The sequence below is a fragment of the Engystomops pustulosus genome, chromosome 3, assembly GCF_040894005.1.
Source record: "Engystomops pustulosus chromosome 3, aEngPut4.maternal, whole genome shotgun sequence".
Taxonomy (NCBI): Eukaryota; Metazoa; Chordata; class Amphibia; order Anura; family Leptodactylidae; genus Engystomops; species Engystomops pustulosus.
This window is the reverse complement of record NC_092413.1, coordinates 81,826,420-81,849,000: the sequence shown is the minus strand read 5'-3', so window position 1 is coordinate 81,849,000 and position 22,581 is coordinate 81,826,420. Positions and strand designations below refer to the sequence as shown.

Sequence of the window (22,581 nt, the reverse complement as noted above, 5' to 3'; positions counted from 1 at the left end):
GATTAGGTGAGGTGGCAGAGCTGAGAGTGTTATTGTGTTTTTATATTCATCTCATGAATCTCATCATTTCTGATCTGTCTCCTCTCTCTTTTTCTATGTGTCATATGCTAGTAGAATGTTCAGAAGCTAAATAAAAGTGTAGATAAACCCCGATAATCTAGGCACATTGTCAGCACACTGCATCTCACAGCACTAGAGGGATCATATAGTGTCTGTCTGAGTTCTAGGAGCTAAAACAGCAATAAAATTAAAAAATTTTTAGTAAAATTGTAAATTAAGGGGGTTAAAAATAATCTTTATTGTGTAAACATCAATAGGGGATTAACATTTCAGAACTTAATCATGGGCAAACCCCTTAAGGACCACGCTTATTTTCACCCTTGGGACACAGCCTGATTTTTCAAATCTGTCTGTGTCAGCATATGCAGTTATAACTTTGGAACACTTTATCTCACTGAGTTTATTTTCAGACTGTTTTTTCATGACATGTTATACTTCACATTAATGCTATATTTTAGTTGAAATATATTGCGCTTATTTTTATTTTTAATGGAAATTTGGCAACATTTTGAGATTTTGAGATTTCTAAATGTATTACATATTTTTTATATGTTAATTTATTTTATTAGAATGTTAAGAGGCTTACAGTTCAAACAGCGATTTTAACTAATTTTTATGGAAAATTTCAGATTCAATATTTTTAGATTGATCTTTGTAAGGGTAAGGGTTTTCAAAGCTCTATTTATTAGAAACTCCTCACAAATCGCCCAACTGCATTTGATAAAGGCAGTTTCTTAAATGTACTCAGGATAACAAAATAACACAAAAAACAGCATTTTACAGATATAAGTCCAACCTGTGTCTATCAGTCCTGCCGTACTTTGACACAGGGGGAAAGAGAAAAGCATACAGGTAACAAAATCACAAGAAATGTATAGTGTAGACTATGGAAAGACCAAGACTATGTGTGGAGAAGTGCTGGAGCCATGTTGATGCATAATGGACCATTAAGGGGACAGGGATGGAGCTCGAAAGTGGGGGAGCCTTGTGAACCGATCCAGGGGTTCCAGATCCCTTCAAACAATGGGAAGGTGCCGAAATTCTCTCAAACATCATCAGTAGGTTGATTCTGTTCTTAACCGTGGTAAAGGATTGCTCAGAGATTTCTATTTAGCTCCTATGTGAATTCTAGTCGCTAAAGTTATAAATTGTACTAAACGATGGGCTCTGTTTTTAACCTTTGGTTTATTTCCTAGTTGGAGTACTGCTGGGGTTACAGGTGTTGCGTTATCTAACAAAGAGCGGATGAGGGTTTTCACGTGGTTCCAAAGGGAGGCAACTATGGGCAGTTCCACCATATATGGGCCATATTGCCCAGGGCATTGCAGTCTCAGAAGCAAGTGTTGGACAGCTATGGATACATACTGGCAAGACATGCGGGAAAATAGTACATTCTATGGAGTGGTACAGCAGTGTCTCTACCTTGGCAGGGAAAACTAGAAACCCAAATCAGACACGCACTGTTTACCTAAAACATGACTTGATGTCCAGTGGGGGCACATTGAAAATAGAGTATAGCATAGCAGAGAGATTGTTCCTCTACGGAATGGGTCATTTATACAGATACTTTCAAATGCTGTGCGGGAGTTTGAGAACGTACCTCGTGGGATTGATTGCACAAAATGTAATAACTGGTTAAGTCGGAAAAATTCTGAGGGAGGAACCTCATATTCGGATACAACCTTGTTATGAGAAGGCGCAAATGGGTATTACCCTTTGTCACGTACCATCGGAAGTCCCTCGATTCTACTCCTGAAGGAAAAGCGGGGTTATGAAAAAGGGGTAACAATGGAGAAGGATTAGTTTGCAATTTATATTGAAATCTAAGAGAGCACCAAACTTTTAAGGAGTAAATTGAGAAAGGGAAAAGGGTCTGCAATAAGGTTGACATTGGGCCTGTCATCCAGAACAGGCTTGGTAATGCGAATGGCTGGATTAGCTGGGATTCAAGAAACATCCAGCTTGGGGGCATTTTTGGTAACCGCAATAGAGGCAAATTGGGCTGTAAATTTGACTTTTTGATCCCTTTTTATGTTGCTTTTTGTTTGCATGAATGTGCAAAGATCATAATTTTTTATTTTTTTTAATTATTTTTTTTAAGGAGTTCACCGTACACATTCAGTAATGATTTTATTTTTTTGTATGGGTTGTTATGGACTTGTCAACATGTGTGGTTATTTTCACTTTTTATAGTGTTTTACTCTATATGGGGCATTTAGGGGACTTTTATTATGTATTCAAATGTTTTGTTTGTATTTTCTTCCACTTTTTTTTGTCCCCTTCTGGGACTTGAACTCTTGATCAATTGTGCAAATTATTACACTGCCATATTGATATCAGTTTATGCCTATTCAAATGCATAGGTGGACTCCTGCACTGCTGACCCAGCAGGCAGTCAGACAAGGCCGCCGTTGTGTCCTTCATAGGACCTCAGGGTTGCTATGGAGAAGATTGGCACCTCCTTACATGGTGCACAGGGGCATGGGGCATCGCTGGGTGGAGAGGTGGTTGACCCCTTTAGCTGCTGTGGTCATGTTTGACTGTGGTGCCTAAAGGGTTAAACAGGCAGGATCACGAGTATCGTGATCCCAGCTGTAAGTGCAGAGGTTTGGTTGTCACATACAGCCGGCCTCCTGCACGGATCACACAGGCTCTACTTCTGAGCCTATGCGATTCTCATGACATTGGGGAACACCATGGTGGTCAAACAGAAGCTCACCATGATGTTCCCTATTGTCACAGTGGCTTAAGGGGTTAAAGTGATACTGGAAATTACGGCTCTATGTACTATAGAGGCCAAGATATGGGCATCTGAAATTACACTCCTTGTCATCCTCTAAAATGACTTATCTCAGGCAAAAATGCTCAATTCCACATGATTTTGGTGGTGATTTTGGTGCTGGTAGTTTGCTGGGTTAAAAGATGCTGACAGGTTTCTTTAAAAAGACAATAAAATGCAATAAGAAAAGAAAAGAGAAATAATAATAATAACAGAGAAATAATAATGGCCATAAGCCTTAGCACAGCGGTGCTACTTCCTTGCCTGCTGATAAGTTCATCTAAGAGCTACACATGTGTGTAGCTGGATGCTGGTGTGTTGTGAACATGTAATAAGCCTCAGTGTCCTCAGAAGTCTTTTAACCTTCTGGAGTGTCCACATTATATTGTGTAAACAATTTCAATGTGTTCAACCAACTACAATCCATAAACATATCTAGGAATGTCAGCAGTGGCTGGGAGAAATACAACCACAATAATGTCCCCAGAGCTCTGTTACGATATATTTTCTATTCATCATACAGAATTTTATAAATCTCTCCAGTGTTTCCTTCTATCAGAAAAGTGATTCTTTTATTGTAACTTTATGTATTGGCAATGGTGTAAAATCTCACAGGGGCACTTGTATTTATTTCCCCTTGCAGCCTGGATGTATTTCCCCATGGTCATGTTCTGTTGTGAAATATCTTTTGAAATGTCGAAAGTTTGCAGGACAATAGACTGATGTTCCCAATAGTGACAGCCAGCAGGTCACGTGACCTGCAGCTCCCCCGCACAGAAGGGGAAATTAATGTAAGTTTCAGAGGTTACTTGTAACTCTGTTGAGAGCGATAGAGCAGGCAATGGACACTCCTTTTTCTATTCCTGAAAAAAATCTCCAAAAAAATTAAATAAAATTGCATGATTTGAAGATTTGTCAGTGCAAACTAGTTGAGAATATTTGACTCAAAAAAGGAAAGATGATCACAGGACATCCTCTAAAACATAATTCTCTTTATTTCAGTCTTCTTAAAAGCATCACATATTAGTGGGTACCAAGCCTACGCATTTTGAGCGATACAACACTCTTAACCATAGCATGAATCTGGGATGCTTTTTAGAAGACTGGAATATAGAGAATTATGTTTTAGAGGATGTACTGTGATCATCTTTCCTTTTTTGAGGCAATTACTATTACACCCGCTGTCCAGCGTTTGCATTTCTATACGTGCTGGATACACTTGACAATTTACTCCTCAGCGTGGAATAAGAATCAAGTGGGGTGAGCTGCATGAACTTTTGAGCTTGCAGAAGTTGACAACAATGATATGACCATGCTAAATGTTTTTATCCAGTAAAGCAAGCTCTACAAAAGCAGGTTTAAAGGTTAAGAGTAAGCGCTATTTGCCATTTCTGAATCGGCTAGCAGCAGAATATATTTGTTCATTGGATGACGTTAAATATTGTTCTGCACATGATGATATGATTATGTTCAGGTTCTAGGAAAACTAGGGCACGCTATAAACAGATGTTGGGTAGTAGACCCAGCCAACACAAACAGCTCAAGAAACACTGTGAGACGATGCTCAGATTACAGAAAAGCCCAAGCCTCTGTCATTTCTAATCCTCATTAGGCACTAAAAGAAATCAAGCTGTTTTGCAGAATATGGTAAAATGGTTCGAAACATCTCTAAATATACCTTGTACTGATTGTAAGCATCAAACTTTTTATTGAACTGAAAGGATGAGGGAGTTTAACCATCAAGATTAGGTCTACGATATGTCTGTCACATTAAAGGAAAGTCATTGTGAATACCGATAACGATACAAGGCAAAGACTTTGAAGTCTCCCTCTGGCTCCCAGTATAGTGCAACTATACACACTTTATGGTTAATATATGTCAGAATTTTAGCATTCCAATTATCAGGATTCTGGTTCTATGTTCTGACTGATGGTAGATGTGTCCTAATAAGGACTACTTTTATTATAACTCTATGGGGCTTTTTTACTAAGCGTCCCCGGCCGCACTTTCATAGTTTTTCCTGATGTTTTCAGGATTTGCGCCATTGGGGCAGGTATTTAACTGGGCATTGTGTCCCACGCAATGGGGTTATGGCGCGGCTGCGCTGGCTTTCATGCAACAGAAATGGGAGGGGGCTGGACGTCGGACGATCCGACTGATTCGGACTGAGCGCTTAATTTAACTTTCAAATTGTGTATCAAGATCAAGCACTTACATACACCGGGAAGAAGTAGGTGAATTCTGGCGGACCTTAGCGGGGAAGCGACAGATGCCATATATTAGCGCACGATTGTGGTGAATCATGGCACAGTGCATGATCGTCGGACAATGCACTTTTGTGGACTCCCTAGGACCGGGTAAGTAAATGTGCCCCAATATGTTGCAATTGTGGAAATATAGTGTTATCATAATTACCCTGGGGTGTTCAGGCCAAGACACCCGAGCGCCTCTGGGAGCCTTATATTTTAATTTATGTACTCCTCCCATTGCACTAGCAGAAAGATAGCACTGCGGTGGCAGTGCATAAACTAAAATATATGGCTCCCTGAGGTGCTCGGGTAACGTAGCCCGAGGTAATTAGCATAACTTTTACCTGACAGCATATCGTGAGCAGACAGGAGCTGCAAACTATAAGGAGATAAGTGATCTGGGGGAAGTGAGAGGCTCATCTGGGGTTGTCTCTCATCTGTCTCTCATGTCTCTGTGTAATAGGTATCTCATGCATCTCTTCATCTCTGATCTTTCTCATCTTTCCTTCTATGTGTCAGTGTGTTAGTACAATGTCAGAAGCTAGATGGAAGTGTATATACACCTGTACTCTGATAATATAACCACCTTGTCACCCCACAGAACTAGATGGATCATGAAGTGTCTGCTTAGAGCAGTGACGGCGAACCTTTTAGAAGCCGAGTGCCCAAACTGCAACCCAAATCCCCCCCTTATTTATTGTGAGGCGCCAACCAAAAATTAAATCGGTAACTTATTGCTCCCTGTTCTTCAACAACGTTCGATCATATTGGCCTCCTGAGGACAAGATGGGAAATGTGCATCATTTTAGCTTCTTTCCAGTGTTCCTCTGTACACAGAGAATCGTGGGGCCAGCAGAAGGTCGTTCAAAGATAATTCGGCCCTGTCTATTCATTCTCCCTCTTCCTACAGTCCCAAGCAGCGAAGTAAGTATCACTTTAATATAGGACCGAAAGCAGCATCTTTTATGTTGCTTGGAACTGCAGGAACATTCTTTGAGTTCTGTCTGGTACGCAGGGGTGATGGCCAGAGTGCCCACAGAAAGAGCTCTGAGTGCCCCCTCTGGCACCCGTGCCATAGGTTCGCCACCACTGGCTTAGAGAGTCCCCACCCACACCCTGGAATTTTACACTGACCAGCCTAGGGAGTGATAGCAATAATAATAGGGGGCTAAAACAGCAATAAAACTGAGTAACATTGGAAAGTAAGGGGTTTAAATGATCTTTATTGTGTTAACATCACTAGGGGATTGAGATGTGAGAATTTTCTTTTGTGGGAAAACCCCTTCAAATGTTTGTCAGCTGCCACGTTGCAGTGCCTGCTCACCAGCTGCCACGTTGCAGTTCCCGTTCACCAGCTGCCACGTTGCACTGCCCGCTCACCAGTTGACACGTTGCAGTGCCCGCTCACCAGTTGACACGTTGCAGTGCCTGCTCACCAGCTGCCACATTGCAGTGCCCGCTCACCAGTTGACACGTTGCAGTGCCCGCTCACCAGTTGACACGTTGCAGTGCCTGTTCACCAGTTGCCACATTGCAGTGTCTGCACTGCAATAGCCATCAGTTTTACATTTTTACCGAGCGTTTACATTGGCAGCTCTTGTAATCATCAGTGATCACATTTCAAAGTTATATAATATTTCATTTAAAAAATTGAATAAAATCAAGAACACAATTATAATTGCTTTATTTTTAATCACCTGAACTACGCATTAATCATTGTATTCATCCTGCTTAGTGAATGCTTTATAAATAATTCTAGAATTGGTGCTATTAATCCATGCCACACTGAACAATGGAATAGAAAGTGACCAAATAGTCATATGCATTCCAAAAATGATCCAATAAAAATGACAGGTATTGGTTTTCATTGAGAACAGTTTTCCTTATTATTATTATTTATTATTATTATTATTATTATTATTGTTTATTATAAGTGACTGACTTGCAAAGGTAAATTGAAACAGAGAATCCTACCCATTTATAGTTATTTTTCTCTAAAATTAAATTTTCCTGGAAGCAACACAATGTAAATTACTTCACTTTCATCCCTCCTTCTTTGTTTACAGATTTAATTTTATTGTTTGTTTGAAACTCCAAAACCGTATGTAGTCACGTGATATAGCTGCTTATCCTCAAATTTTCCACTCCACATCACAACACACACAGCTGCTTATGCCTCACCTCTTTCTGCACGCTGTGTTCATTTTCAGTTTTTGTGGTTTATTTTAGCTAATAAAAAATTCTTTTAAAACATCTGTGTTGGGATGAAGTGCTGAAATTATTCTCAGCAGTGTTTTTATGATCTTTAAATAAAATAGAAACTGAGTTACTAGTGGAAATCTTTCAGTCTCTGAATTTTCTTAAAGGGCCATTTACTACTGCATTTAATATTATCTATGATTCAAAATGAACCATATAAACTTCAAATGCCTCCTTGTAGACCATCCTTCATGTAGACTAGTCCAGACATTCCTTTTATATTCCTTTCCACAGTTGATATAGCCACAAAAATGCGATTTTAAAAATAGGAAAATTATTCTGAATTGCCCCATCGGCTTAAGGGAATAATCAATACCCTGCGCAATCACTGTACATGCGATTAAGCAGAACAGTGGCATAGCAATGAGCAGGCAGTCTGGATGAAATGGTCGGCGTATCTGAAGAACCAGGGTGTTGACTATGTCCTGGAGCCAGAGCCCTGACGGGCAATGACATCAGTTTCATTTGTATATTTATAAAACCTAATTTTCTAGCTATAACAAACATGGAAAGGAATATAAAAGGCATTCTTGGATTAATAAGAAAATGATCTACAAGAAGGTAACCTTAGTTTGGATGTCTCATTTTTAATAAGGATGGTTTCACACATAGCATTTTAGCTTTAATGGAAGTTTGCAGAAGAGAGCATGCAGACAACCTGAAGAGAGATGAAAAGAACCTGTGAAGATGGACAGAGGGACTGACCTAAGCATGAGGGAGGCACCTGTTCCTGCAGGATATGATCAATTATGAACAGTGACATTGGAGCTTGAAAAAGCATCAATTTGCCTTGTCAAGTAATGTATTGGGTTTATTTCCCTTATTACTTGGTGGTAAATTTCTACCATTCACAGGAGCATTGATAACTGCCCATGTAACTGTTTAAACCCTACAATAGAGCTAATGCTTGCTTGTCAGATGATCTTCTGATTTATGCAAAATGAAAGACGCTAGACTGATGGCAGCACATAACTCAATTAAAGGAAATCAGCCATTTAAAAAAAACAAAAAAAAAATCTAAAGATACACACCTACGCTCCTCTTCATTCCGATCCCGGTGCTGAAAGTTAGAAAAAGCAGGATGGAGCGTAAGGACAAGATGTCACAAGACGTCACCAGCAGGGAGGTGCGCAGCCCGGAGCGCCAAACATCTTGTCCCCTTGCTCTGTGCTACTTTTTATAGCTTTCTTTTCTAGGCGATTCCGGCATGTCAAGCTTAGCGAAGGACAGTGCTGGGATCAGAATGAAGAGGAGCTTAGGTGAGTATCCTTAGATGTTTTTTTTTTTTTTTTTTAATGGTTTATTTCCTTTAAAGAGGTTTATGTACCAGCAACAAATGCAGATAGTGGATGAACACTTGAGACTGATGAAGTTTAAAATATCCTGGACATAAGAACCTCTCACCTTACTACTGAATTCTAAATAAAGAAAAATTTGATTTCTGATTAGGCTCTGATCATTATTTTTTTCAGTGGATATTGCTACAATGCGTTTTAAATGATTCTTTGTATTATTAGGACACTAATCAGTACAATGATTAAAACACAACTAACACTTCTTGATCAAATATTTGATATATTTTCTTCTTTTAGGGTTTCATGATGGAGAACCGAATTCCTGGATTAAAATGTGACTCTGACGTATTTGTGACATTTGAGGGTGACAACGTTGTAATGCTACAGGTATGTTTTACGTGTTTAACCCCTTAAGGTTTTCATTTTTGCGTCTTTATTTTTCACTCTCCACCTTCAAAAATCTATAACTTTATTTTTCCATGTAAAGAGCTGTGTATGGGCTTGTTTTCTGCATAGCAAATTGCACTTCATAGTCATGGTATTTAATATATGTGGCGCGGTATGGCAGTAAATGGGGCTTTTGCTCATCATCTATTACAATGTGCAAATCGCACATTGTAATAGATAGCCTCAAACATGATAGCCTGTCATGGCAGCGGATCGTCGCTCCCCAATGATGTCACAGGGAGCGACGATCGGAGCCAAGATGGCGGCGCCCACGAGCCGCCGGTTTGTTAATAACGCGATCGAGGGGTTAGCACCAATTGGGGTTGCCCGCACAGAAATTTCATTTGTGATTTATACTCCCTTCTCTGTCACAGCTTTCATTGATACCAGCCCCTGAGGACACCAATAAAGCAGAAAATAAAAGAAATTTGGATGATCAAGATCTGTCCACAACTTCCCACTCCTCCAGTAGTCCCAGGTAGCACAGTTACCTTAAAATAGCTCTGTGCACAGCAAGTCCTGGGCTGTCTGGGACTGTAGGAAGATACCTGGAGTCATCTCTGGTGATGACCTGGGTGCCCACAGAAAGGGCTCTGAGTGCCACCTCTGGCTCCAGTGCCATAGGTTAGCCACCACTGACATATAACAATCTTGTCTTAAATTATACATTATATAGAGGGTATTAAACAAATCATAGTATGAAATATAGAAAAAATGTGCTTAATCTCTTGGTGATAAGATTGTGAGACCCATTGGGGACAGGGATCCATTTGGCAAGCTCGGTGCAGCACTGCGTAATCTTTTCGTGCTATATAAATAAAAGGACTTGTTAGGGATGTATTAAAACTCTCAATTTCAAATATGTAAAATAATAAATATTGAACTGTAAACATCTTAACAGACCAATACTGTAACACAAATAGTATTACAAGTGAATATGAAAAACAATTTAATATATATTTAATATATAAGAGAAATACTCCTTACTCTTATCTGGCTTTTTTCTGATCTCCCTCCTGGCTAAACTGACTTTCACTCAGAAATATGGTATCAATTCCAACTTGTTAGTGCACCATGGACCCCAGTTCACAGAGTAGTCACATTAATGTTCACAGTAAAGGTCTAAAGAAGAGGGGCAAGAGAAAGCAGTTGTCACGGGTGCTCCCGCGATCGCTGTCTCGGATCGCGGGCGCACCCGTGTTCCTGCTGCTGCCCCCGGTCCCGGGTCCCGCTCACCTTCCCTGGCTCCCGCGATGTCCTCCCTGGCTCCCGCAGCTCGGCGCGTGCGTCCCCGTCTCCTAGGGCGCGCGCGCGCCGTCACTCTTAGATTTAAAGGGCCAGCGCGCCAATAATGGGCGCTGGCCTGCTATAAGTTTCTTCCCCTTCCTGTGACCCTTGCCGGATCTTTGTGCCTCATAGCCTTAGAGAAAGCTTCCAAGCGAGTATTCCTGCGTTCCTGTGTATTCCTGCGTTCCTGTGTATTCCTGCGTTCCTGTGTATTCCTGCGTTCCTGTGTGTCTCCGCTCCCAAGTCCTGTGTTTCCCGTGTTCCTCCGTGTTGCTGTGTTCCTGTGCCTGTGTTCCCGTCCCCTTCTGCCTGGACCTCCTGTTGCTGACCCCGGACTTGGACCTGACGTTGCATCTCTGCCGCCTGCCCTGACCCTGTGCCTGGACCTGTCTACGAGATTGTCATCCGCTAAGGTACCTCGACCTCGGCTGCCACCGTGGGCTAGTCACACCTGGGAACGACCTAGTGGTATCCTGCCGCAGCAAGTCCAACCCGCTTTGCGGCGGGCTCTGGTGAATACCAGGTGCCGCTAGGCTCCGGTTCCGGGTGTTGGCTAGTTACATCTCCCGCGGTGGTCCAGAGGATCCACTGATCCTGACAGTAAGATCCGGCCATGGATCCCGCCGAGGTTCCGCTTCCTACTCGTCCCAACTTTGCCGCCATTGTGGTCCAGCAATCCCGGGAGATTGCCGCTCAGCGTGAACAGCTGGATCAAGTCACCACCATGCTGCAACAGCTGCTAGCCACCCAGCAACAGCAACAGGCTCCTGTTCCCGCTCCAGCGACCCCTGCCGTTCCGGTCTGTCCTCCTTCCGCTGAACCCCGACTTCGGCTGTCTATGCCCAGCAAGTTTGACGGAGACCCCAAGGATTGCCGGGGCTTTATAACTCAGTGCTCTCTGCAAATAGAGCTCATGCCTTCGCAACTTGTCTCGGAGCGGTCTGAGGTGGCATTCTTCGTCAGTCTCCTCTCCGGGAAAGCTCTGGCCTGGGCTACCCCTCTTTGGGATAGAGGCGACCCAGTCACGACTACTCTCACGGCTTTTCTGGCAGAGCTCCGGGCCGTATTTGAGGAACCTGCACGGGCCTCTTCTGCCGAGACTGCTTTACTGAACCTGCGCCAAGGCAGCTCGTCTGTGGGAGAGTATGCGGTTCAGTTCCGCACCCTGGCCTCTGAACTTGCCTGGAACGATGCAGCCCTCATCGCTACCTTTAAGAAGGGACTCTCTGCGCTGGTTAAGGACGCTCTGGCTGCTCGGGACCTGCCGTCAACTCTGAGTGGTCTTATCACTCTGGCCACTCGGATTGATGTTCGGTTCAAGGAACGCGCCGAGGAACTCCGCACCGAGCACCCTCTAGCCCGGGTAAGACGTTTTCCTTGCCTGGCTCCTGCCTTTCAAAGACCTCTCCAGCCTTCGCCTGAATTGTCTGCTGAGGAACCTATGCAGGTGGACAGAATTCGTCTCTCGCTACAGGAGCGTTCAAGACGACGACAGGAGAACCTCTGTCTGTACTGTGCCATCCCAGAGCACTTCATCAGTTCCTGTCCTGTCCGTCCTCAACGTCCGGGAAACGCCAGCACCTAGGCTTCTTGGGAGAAGCGTCCCTAGGTGTAAGTACAGCTTCTCCACGTCTGACTCTTCCCGTGCTCCTCAGCGCTGGCACCGGTACCCAGATCCAGGTTTCTGCCTTCCTGGATTCAGGCTCTACAGCGAACTTTGTGGATGCAGCCTTGGTCTCTCAGCATCACTTCCCGGTGGTTCGTCTCGAGAAGCCATTGTCCATTGCCTCGGTCAATGGTCAGATTCTCTCCGTGCCCATCTGCTTTCGCACGGAGCCCCTGCTTCTGCAAGTTGGTGCCCTACATCAAGAGAGACTTTCTTTTTTTGTGCTGCCCCAAAGCACATCTGCTCTACTGCTGGGTCTCCCCTGGCTGCAGCTTCATGCCCCTGTTCTGGACTGGTCTTCTGGAGAGATTCTCCATTGGGGTCCGGATTGTTCCTCACATTGCATGCGGGTCCTTCATCCACTGCCTGTCAGGACTTCTACGTTGTCTCACAAATCCCTGCAGAGACTTCCCGATCCGTATATGGACTTCGCAGATGTGTTTTCCAAGAGACAAGCTGAGACACTACCTCCACATCGTTCCTATGATTGCCCTGTGGATCTCCTTCCGGGTGCTACTCTCCCCAGAGGTAGGGTCTATCCGCTTTCTGTTCCTGAGATGGCTGCTATGTCTGAATACATCAAGGAGAATCTTAAGAGGGGTTTCATACGCAAGTCCTCCTCTCCGGCTGGCACAGGATTCTTCTTTGTCACCAAGAAAGACGGCTCCTTACGTCCCTGTATAGACTATCGTGGGCTTAATAAGATCACGGTTAAAAACCGATACCCCTTGCCGTTGATCACGGAACTCTTTGATCGCCTGCGCGGCGCCAAGGTGTTCTCCAAACTGGATCTTCGGGGTGCTTACAATCTCATCCGGATCCGCAAAGGTGACGAGTGGAAGACGGCGTTTAATACCCGGGATGGGCATTTTGAATATTTGGTAATGCCCTTTGGACTGTGTAATGCCCCTGCTGTCTTTCAAGAATTTGTTAATGACATTTTCCGGGACCTCCTCTATACATGTGTCGTGGTCTACCTGGATGACATCCTGGTGTACTCTCCGGACCTTGAATCCCACCAGAGACACGTACGCCAAGTTCTGGATCGACTTCGTGCCAACCATCTCTACGCCAAACTGGAGAAATGCCAGTTTCACCAGCACAGTCTTTCATTTCTTGGTTATATAATTTCCGACAAAGGCCTCCAGATGGATCCCGCAAAACTGTCTGCAGTTCTTCAGTGGCCTCGCCCAGAGGGTCTCCGAGCCATACAGAGGTTCCTGGGGTTTGCAAATTATTATCGACAGTTTATTCCCCATTTTTCCACTGTGGTGTCTCCCATCGTGGCCCTCACTAAGAAGGGTGCCAATCCACGTTCCTGGTCTCCTACAGCTGAAGAGGCCTTCTCCAAGTTAAAGTCCGCTTTTGCCTCAGCTCCAGTACTCTCTAGGCCTGATACTGACAAACCTTTCTTTCTTGAGGTGGATGCGTCCTCCGTGGGAGCTGGAGCGGTCCTCACCCAAAAAGGGCCCAGGGGCCGAACTTCCACTTGCGGCTTCTTTTCAAAAACATTTTCCCCAGCTGAAAGAAATGATTCGATTGGTGACCGAGAGCTCTTGGCCATTAAACTTGCTCTGGAGGAATGGCGGTATCTTCTGGAGGGTGCTCTTCATCCTGTATGTGTGTACACTGACCACAAGAACTTGTTATACCTCCAGTCAGCCCAGCGCCTGAATCCCAGGCAAGCCCGGTGGTCATTGTTCTTTTCCCGTTTCAACCTGCTAATCCATTTTCGTCCGGCTGACAAGAACGTCAAGGCTGATGCTCTATCCCGTGCCTCTGATGTGACTGGAGAGGAACCAGCTCCTCGGCATATAATTTCTCCGGACCAGCTTGTTGTTGCAGCTCCTGTTGATCTTCGGCAGCTACCTCCTGGCAAGACATATGTTAGACCTGCTCTTCGGAAGAGGATTTTGTCTTGGGGACATTCTTCCCGTGTGGCTGGGCACCCTGGGGTGCAACGCACCGTGGCCCTCATCTCCCGCTACTACTGGTGGCCTGACCTGGTCAAAGATGTTCGGGAGTTTGTGGGATCCTGCTCCTCCTGTGCCTGCAACAAAGCCTCTCGTCTCAAGCCAGCTGGACTGTTATTACCGTTACCGATACCCAGTCGCCCGTGGTCCCACGTGGCAATGGATTTTATCACTGATCTGCCTGTATCCTCGGGCTGTACTCTCATCTGGGTGGTGACGGACCGGTTTTCGAAGATGTCACATTTTGTTCCTCTTCCAGGTCTTCCGTCTTCTCCACAGCTTGCCAGCCTTTTCTTCAGACATATCTTCCGGCTGCATGGTCTTCCGCTGCACATCGTGTCCGATCGTGGAGTCCAGTTTGTGTCAAAATTCTGGCGTTCCTTGTGTAACCAACTGCAGGTCAACCTTGACTTTTCTTCTGCCTACCACCCTCAGTCTAATGGTCAAGTGGAGAGGGTAAACCAGACTTTGGGCTGCTATCTCCGTCACTTCGTCTCAGCCCGTCAGGACAACTGGGCTGACCTCCTACCCTGGGCTGAGTTCTCATATAATTCCCTGGACTCTGGGTCTACTGGCTTGTCTCCATTCTTCGTGGTCTATGGACGTATTCCTCGCCCTCCTCTTCCGCTGTCTACTCCCTCTGATGTCCCTGCGGTTGAGGATCTGCTGTTGGACCTCAACTCTATTTGGAACCAGACCCGCCAGTCTCTTCTGCGAGCTACAGACCGTATCAAGACCCAGGCTGATAAGAGGCGTCGGGCTCCTCCCGTCTTTTCTCCTGGTGAAAAAGTATGGTTATCTTCCAGATACGTCCGACTCAAGATACCTAGCTACAAGCTCGGTCCCCGGTTCCTTGGTCCTTTCGAGGTAATCAAGCGCATCAATCAAGTGGCCTACAAACTCCGCCTTCCTCCTTCTATGCGCATACCGAACTCCTTCCATGTCTCCCTCCTGAAACCTGTCATCCTGAACCGTTTCTCCCAACAATCCCCTCCTCCTGCTCCTGAGGCGGATTCCCCAGACGTCTATGAGGTTAAGGAAGTTCTGGACATGAAGTTCGTGAGGGGTAAGCGGTTCTTTCTTGTAGACTGGAGGGGGTTCGGGCCTGAGGAGAGATCCTGGGAGCCCGAAGAGAACATTTTGGATCGGACTCTCCTCCAGAGGTTTATTGGCCGCAAGAAGAAGAGGGGGAGGCCGAAGGGGGGGGGGTACTGTCACGGGTGCTCCCGCGATCGCTGTCTCGGATCGCGGGCGCACCCGTGTTCCTGCTGCTGCCCCCGGTCCCGGGTCCCGCTCACCTTCCCTGGCTCCCGCGATGTCCTCCCTGGCTCCCGCAGCTCGGCGCGCGCGTCCCCGTCTCCTAGGGCGCGCGCGCGCCGTCACTCTTAGATTTAAAGGGCCAGCGCGCCAATAATGGGCGCTGGCCTGCTATAAGTTTCTTCCCCTTCCTGTGACCCTTGCCGGATCTTTGTGCCTCATAGCCTTAGAGAAAGCTTCCAAGCGAGTATTCCTGCGTTCCTGTGTATTCCTGCGTTCCTGTGTGTCTCCGCTCCCAAGTCCTGTGTTTCCCGTGTTCCTCCGTGTTGCTGTGTTCCTGTGCCTGTGTTCCCGTCCCCTTCTGCCTGGACCTCCTGTTGCTGACCCCGGACTTGGACCTGACGTTGCATCTCTGCCGCCTGCCCTGACCCTGTGCCTGGACCTGTCTACGAGATTGTCATCCGCTAAGGTACCTCGGCCTCGGCTGCCACCGTGGGCTAGTCACACCTGGGAACGACCTAGTGGTATCCTGCCGCAGCAAGTCCAACCCGCTTTGCGGCGGGCTCTGGTGAATACCAGGTGCCGCTAGGCTCCGGTTCCGGGTGTTGGCTAGTTACATCTCCCGCGGTGGTCCAGAGGATCCACTGATCCTGACAGTAAGATCCGGCCATGGATCCCGCCGAGGTTCCGCTTCCTACTCGTCCCAACTTTGCCGCCATTGTGGTCCAGCAATCCCGGGAGATTGCCGCTCAGCGTGAACAGCTGGATCAAGTCACCACCATGCTGCAACAGCTGCTAGCCACCCAGCAACAGCAACAGGCTCCTGTTCCCGCTCCAGCGACCCCTGCCGTTCCGGTCTGTCCTCCTTCCGCTGAACCCCGACTTCGGCTGTCTATGCCCAGCAAGTTTGACGGAGACCCCAAGGATTGCCGGGGCTTTATAACTCAGTGCTCTCTGCAAATAGAGCTCATGCCTTCGCAACTTGTCTCGGAGCGGTCTGAGGTGGCATTCTTCGTCAGTCTCCTCTCCGGGAAAGCTCTGGCCTGGGCTACCCCTCTTTGGGATAGAGGCGACCCAGTCACGACTACTCTCACGGCTTTTCTGGCAGAGCTCCGGGCCGTATTTGAGGAACCTGCACGGGCCTCTTCTGCCGAGACTGCTTTACTGAACCTGCGCCAAGGCAGCTCGTCTGTGGGAGAGTATGCGGTTCAGTTCCGCACCCTGGCCTCTGAACTTGCCTGGAACGATGCAGCCCTCATCGCTACCTTTAAGAAGGGACTCTCTGCGCTGGTTAAGGACGCTCTGGCTGCTCGGGACCTGCCGTCAACTCTGAGTGGTCTTATCACTCTGGCCACTCGGATTGATGTTCGGTTCAAGGAACGCGCCGAGGAACTCCGCACCGAGCACCCTCTAGCCCGGGTAAGACGTTTTCCTTGCCTGGCTCCTGCCTTTCAAAGACCTCTCCAGCCTTCGCCTGAATTGTCTGCTGAGGAACCTATGCAGGTGGACAGAATTCGTCTCTCGCTACAGGAGCGTTCAAGACGACGACAGGAGAACCTCTGTCTGTACTGTGCCATCCCAGAGCACTTCATCAGTTCCTGTCCTGTCCGTCCTCAACGTCCGGGAAACGCCAGCACCTAGGCTTCTTGGGAGAAGCGTCCCTAGGTGTAAGTACAGCTTCTCCACGTCTGACTCTTCCCGTGCTCCTCAGCGCTGGCACCGGTACCCAGATCCAGGTTTCTGCCTTCCTGGATTCAGGCTCTACAGCGAACTTTGTGGATGCAGCCTTGGTCTCTCAGCATCACTTCCCGGTGGTTCGTCTCGAGAAGCCATTGTCCATTGCCTCGGTCAATGGTCAGATTCTCTCCGTGCCCATCTGCTTTCGCACGGAGCCCCTGCTTCTGCAAGTTGGTGCCCTACATCAAGAGAGACTTTCTTTTTTTGTGCTGCCCCAAAGCACATCTGCTCTACTGCTGGGTCTCCCCTGGCTGCAGCTTCATGCCCCTGTTCTGGACTGGTCTTCTGGAGAGATTCTCCATTGGGGTCCGGATTGTTCCTCACATTGCATGCGGGTCCTTCATCCACTGCCTGTCAGGACTTCTACGTTGTCTCACAAATCCCTGCAGAGACTTCCCGATCCGTATATGGACTTCGCAGATGTGTTTTCCAAGAGACAAGCTGAGACACTACCTCCACATCGTTCCTATGATTGCCCTGTGGATCTCCTTCCGGGTGCTACTCTCCCCAGAGGTAGGGTCTATCCGCTTTCTGTTCCTGAGATGGCTGCTATGTCTGAATACATCAAGGAGAATCTTAAGAGGGGTTTCATACGCAAGTCCTCCTCTCCGGCTGGCACAGGATTCTTCTTTGTCACCAAGAAAGACGGCTCCTTACGTCCCTGTATAGACTATCGTGGGCTTAATAAGATCACGGTTAAAAACCGATACCCCTTGCCGTTGATCATGGAACTCTTTGATCGCCTGCGCGGCGCCAAGGTGTTCTCCAAACTGGATCTTCGGGGTGCTTACAATCTCATCCGGATCCGCAAAGGTGACGAGTGGAAGACGGCGTTTAATACCCGGGATGGGCATTTTGAATATTTGGTAATGCCCTTTGGACTGTGTAATGCCCCTGCTGTCTTTCAAGAATTTGTTAATGACATTTTCCGGGACCTCCTCTATACATGTGTCGTGGTCTACCTGGATGACATCCTGGTGTACTCTCCGGACCTTGAATCCCACCAGAGACACGTACGCCAAGTTCTGGATCGACTTCGTGCCAACCATCTCTACGCCAAACTGGAGAAATGCCAGTTTCACCAGCACAGTCTTTCATTTCTTGGTTATATAATTTCCGACAAAGGCCTCCAGATGGATCCCGCAAAACTGTCTGCAGTTCTTCAGTGGCCTCGCCCAGAGGGTCTCCGAGCCATACAGAGGTTCCTGGGGTTTGCAAATTATTATCGACAGTTTATTCCCCATTTTTCCACTGTGGTGTCTCCCATCGTGGCCCTCACTAAGAAGGGTGCCAATCCACGTTCCTGGTCTCCTACAGCTGAAGAGGCCTTCTCCAAGTTAAAGTCCGCTTTTGCCTCAGCTCCAGTACTCTCTAGGCCTGATACTGACAAACCTTTCTTTCTTGAGGTGGATGCGTCCTCCGTGGGAGCTGGAGCGGTCCTCACCCAAAAAGGGCCCAGGGGCCGAACTTCCACTTGCGGCTTCTTTTCAAAAACATTTTCCCCAGCTGAAAGAAATGATTCGATTGGTGACCGAGAGCTCTTGGCCATTAAACTTGCTCTGGAGGAATGGCGGTATCTTCTGGAGGGTGCTCTTCATCCTGTATGTGTGTACACTGACCACAAGAACTTGTTATACCTCCAGTCAGCCCAGCGCCTGAATCCCAGGCAAGCCCGGTGGTCATTGTTCTTTTCCCGTTTCAACCTGCTAATCCATTTTCGTCCGGCTGACAAGAACGTCAAGGCTGATGCTCTATCCCGTGCCTCTGATGTGACTGGAGAGGAACCAGCTCCTCGGCATATAATTTCTCCGGACCAGCTTGTTGTTGCAGCTCCTGTTGATCTTCGGCAGCTACCTCCTGGCAAGACATATGTTAGACCTGCTCTTCGGAAGAGGATTTTGTCTTGGGGACATTCTTCCCGTGTGGCTGGGCACCCTGGGGTGCAACGCACCGTGGCCCTCATCTCCCGCTACTACTGGTGGCCTGACCTGGTCAAAGATGTTCGGGAGTTTGTGGGATCCTGCTCCTCCTGTGCCTGCAACAAAGCCTCTCGTCTCAAGCCAGCTGGACTGTTATTACCGTTACCGATACCCAGTCGCCCGTGGTCCCACGTGGCAATGGATTTTATCACTGATCTGCCTGTATCCTCGGGCTGTACTCTCATCTGGGTGGTGACGGACCGGTTTTCGAAGATGTCACATTTTGTTCCTCTTCCAGGTCTTCCGTCTTCTCCACAGCTTGCCAGCCTTTTCTTCAGACATATCTTCCGGCTGCATGGTCTTCCGCTGCACATCGTGTCCGATCGTGGAGTCCAGTTTGTGTCAAAATTCTGGCGTTCCTTGTGTAACCAACTGCAGGTCAACCTTGACTTTTCTTCTGCCTACCACCCTCAGTCTAATGGTCAAGTGGAGAGGGTAAACCAGACTTTGGGCTGCTATCTCCGTCACTTCGTCTCAGCCCGTCAGGACAACTGGGCTGACCTCCTACCCTGGGCTGAGTTCTCATATAATTCCCTGGACTCTGGGTCTACTGGCTTGTCTCCATTCTTCGTGGTCTATGGACGTATTCCTCGCCCTCCTCTTCCGCTGTCTACTCCCTCTGATGTCCCTGCGGTTGAGGATCTGCTGTTGGACCTCAACTCTATTTGGAACCAGACCCGCCAGTCTCTTCTGCGAGCTACAGACCGTATCAAGACCCAGGCTGATAAGAGGCGTCGGGCTCCTCCCGTCTTTTCTCCTGGTGAAAAAGTATGGTTATCTTCCAGATACGTCCGACTCAAGATACCTAGCTACAAGCTCGGTCCCCGGTTCCTTGGTCCTTTCGAGGTAATCAAGCGCATCAATCAAGTGGCCTACAAACTCCGCCTTCCTCCTTCTATGCGCATACCGAACTCCTTCCATGTCTCCCTCCTGAAACCTGTCATCCTGAACCGTTTCTCCCAACAATCCCCTCCTCCTGCTCCTGAGGCGGATTCCCCAGACGTCTATGAGGTTAAGGAAGTTCTGGACATGAAGTTCGTGAGGGGTAAGCGGTTCTTTCTTGTAGACTGGAGGGGGTTCGGGCCTGAGGAGAGATCCTGGGAGCCCGAAGAGAACATTTTGGATCGGACTCTCCTCCAGAGGTTTATTGGCCGCAAGAAGAAGAGGGGGAGGCCGAAGGGGGGGGGGTACTGTCACGGGTGCTCCCGCGATCGCTGTCTCGGATCGCGGGCGCACCCGTGTTCCTGCTGCTGCCCCCGGTCCCGGGTCCCGCTCACCTTCCCTGGCTCCCGCGATGTCCTCCCTGGCTCCCGCAGCTCGGCGCGCGCGTCCCCGTCTCCTAGGGCGCGCGCGCGCCGTCACTCTTAGATTTAAAGGGCCAGCGCGCCAATAATGGGCGCTGGCCTGCTATAAGTTTCTTCCCCTTCCTGTGACCCTTGCCGGATCTTTGTGCCTCATAGCCTTAGAGAAAGCTTCCAAGCGAGTATTCCTGCGTTCCTGTGTATTCCTGCGTTCCTGTGTGTCTCCGCTCCCAAGTCCTGTGTTTCCCGTGTTCCTCCGTGTTGCTGTGTTCCTGTGCCTGTGTTCCCGTCCCCTTCTGCCTGGACCTCCTGTTGCTGACCCCGGACTTGGACCTGACGTTGCATCTCTGCCGCCTGCCCTGACCCTGTGCCTGGACCTGTCTACGAGATTGTCATCCGCTAAGGTACCTCGGCCTCGGCTGCCACCGTGGGCTAGTCACACCTGGGAACGACCTAGTGGTATCCTGCCGCAGCAAGTCCAACCCGCTTTGCGGCGGGCTCTGGTGAATACCAGGTGCCGCTAGGCTCCGGTTCCGGGTGTTGGCTAGTTACATCTCCCGCGGTGGTCCAGAGGATCCACTGATCCTGACAGTAAGATCCGGCCATGGATCCCGCCGAGGTTCCGCTTCCTACTCGTCCCAACTTTGCCGCCATTGTGGTCCAGCAATCCCGGGAGATTGCCGCTCAGCGTGAACAGCTGGATCAAGTCACCACCATGCTGCAACAGCTGCTAGCCACCCAGCAACAGCAACAGGCTCCTGTTCCCGCTCCAGCGACCCCTGCCGTTCCGGTCTGTCCTCCTTCCGCTGAACCCCGACTTCGGCTGTCTATGCCCAGCAAGTTTGATGGAGACCCCAAGGATTGCCGGGGCTTTATAACTCAGTGCTCTCTGCAAATAGAGCTCATGCCTTCGCAACTTGTCTCGGAGCGGTCTGAGGTGGCATTCTTCGTCAGTCTCGGCTTCGTCAACCTCGACCTCGGCTGCCACCGTGGGCTAGTCACACCTGGGAACGACCTAGTGGTATCCTGCCGCAGCAAGTCCAACCCGCTTTGCGGCGGGCTCTGGTGAATACCAGGTGCCGCTAGGCTCCGGTTCCGGGTGTCGGCTAGTTACATCTCCCGCGGTGGTCCAGAGGATCCACTGATCCTGACAGCAGTATTTTCACATAAATTGAATAGAGAAGGTTAGTAATTCTCTATTATGTTCTGCCTGATCCTGCAACTACTTCTGATGGAAAGAGAGAGACTTATTAATCAGATTTTCCTCTGTTACTTTATGGTATGTAGTGTGATGTTATGTAGTATTGATCTTTACAGTTGCCATTTGTTCAGAGTCACATGACTTACTGTCCACTTCTCAAGCTCTCCAGAATTAATATGTTGAGACATTTTTCTCTTTCATACTTCTATTTAAATGTTTGCAAGTTTTAGGTTTTGCCAAATGGTATGTAGCCTCTCCCACATGAAAACCACAAAAGCTCAAAAGTTTGAATGAATGCCACCCAATACAGGAAGGAAGCCTTTTAAGCCACTAAAATTCTTTGGGTGATAATTTCACAGAACTATTCATGCATATACACACAATAAACCCATACTGTGTTATCGATCCTCAACATCATCAAAAAACCCATAAAAATCACAATAACTTTAAAAATAAAATAAATAAATGTCATCAGATACTACCTTCTTAAACTAGGCGATACTACCTAACATATGATTTTTACTGTTTATTTTTATATGTGCTCTAGGGAATGGGGGGGGGGGGGGATTTAAACTGTTACTTTTTAATTACATTTTTTTTACTCTTATTTCCGACCCCCTGGAGGTTATGATCATTAATACAATATACTGCAATACTACTGTATTGCAGTATAAAGTAATTTAACTGCTGATCCTGAGTGCATGGATCCTGGACTTGGAAAGCCAGTTTTAAGCAGTAACATAATTTTTTTGAGATATAGGGGCTCACTTACTAAGGGTCGCCCAGTGCATTTTCGGCGGACTGTGCAACTTTTTCTGGGATTACACGGCTTGCACAGGTATTGAACAAGTGTCTGCACCGGGATTGTGTCGTGCGCGATCGATTCCATGTTGCGCAATTTAGGGGTCGTGCCATCTGATGATCCGACTGATTCAGACTGAGTGGAGGCTTTAACTTTCAAATTGTGTCGCAAGCTCAAGTACTTACATGCACCACGAAAAAAGATGGTGCACTTTGTCGGACCTAAGCGGGGAAGCCACACATTCATGATATCGGGCGCACAATCTTAGTGAATCACGGCACAGTGTAT

The 22,581-nt window shown here is 47.6% G+C and overlaps 1 protein-coding gene across 1 annotated transcript in view; it reads left to right on the top strand.

Moving 5' to 3' along the window:
- ACOXL (acyl-CoA oxidase like) overlaps positions 1–22,581 on the top strand; it is a 257,177-nt gene that overhangs the window by 124,194 nt on the left and 110,402 nt on the right. The window contains exon 13 of the mRNA XM_072141224.1: positions 8,941–9,030. Coding sequence (XP_071997325.1) covers positions 8,941–9,030 — 90 coding nt within the window. The remainder of the gene's footprint in view (positions 1–8,940; positions 9,031–22,581) is intronic.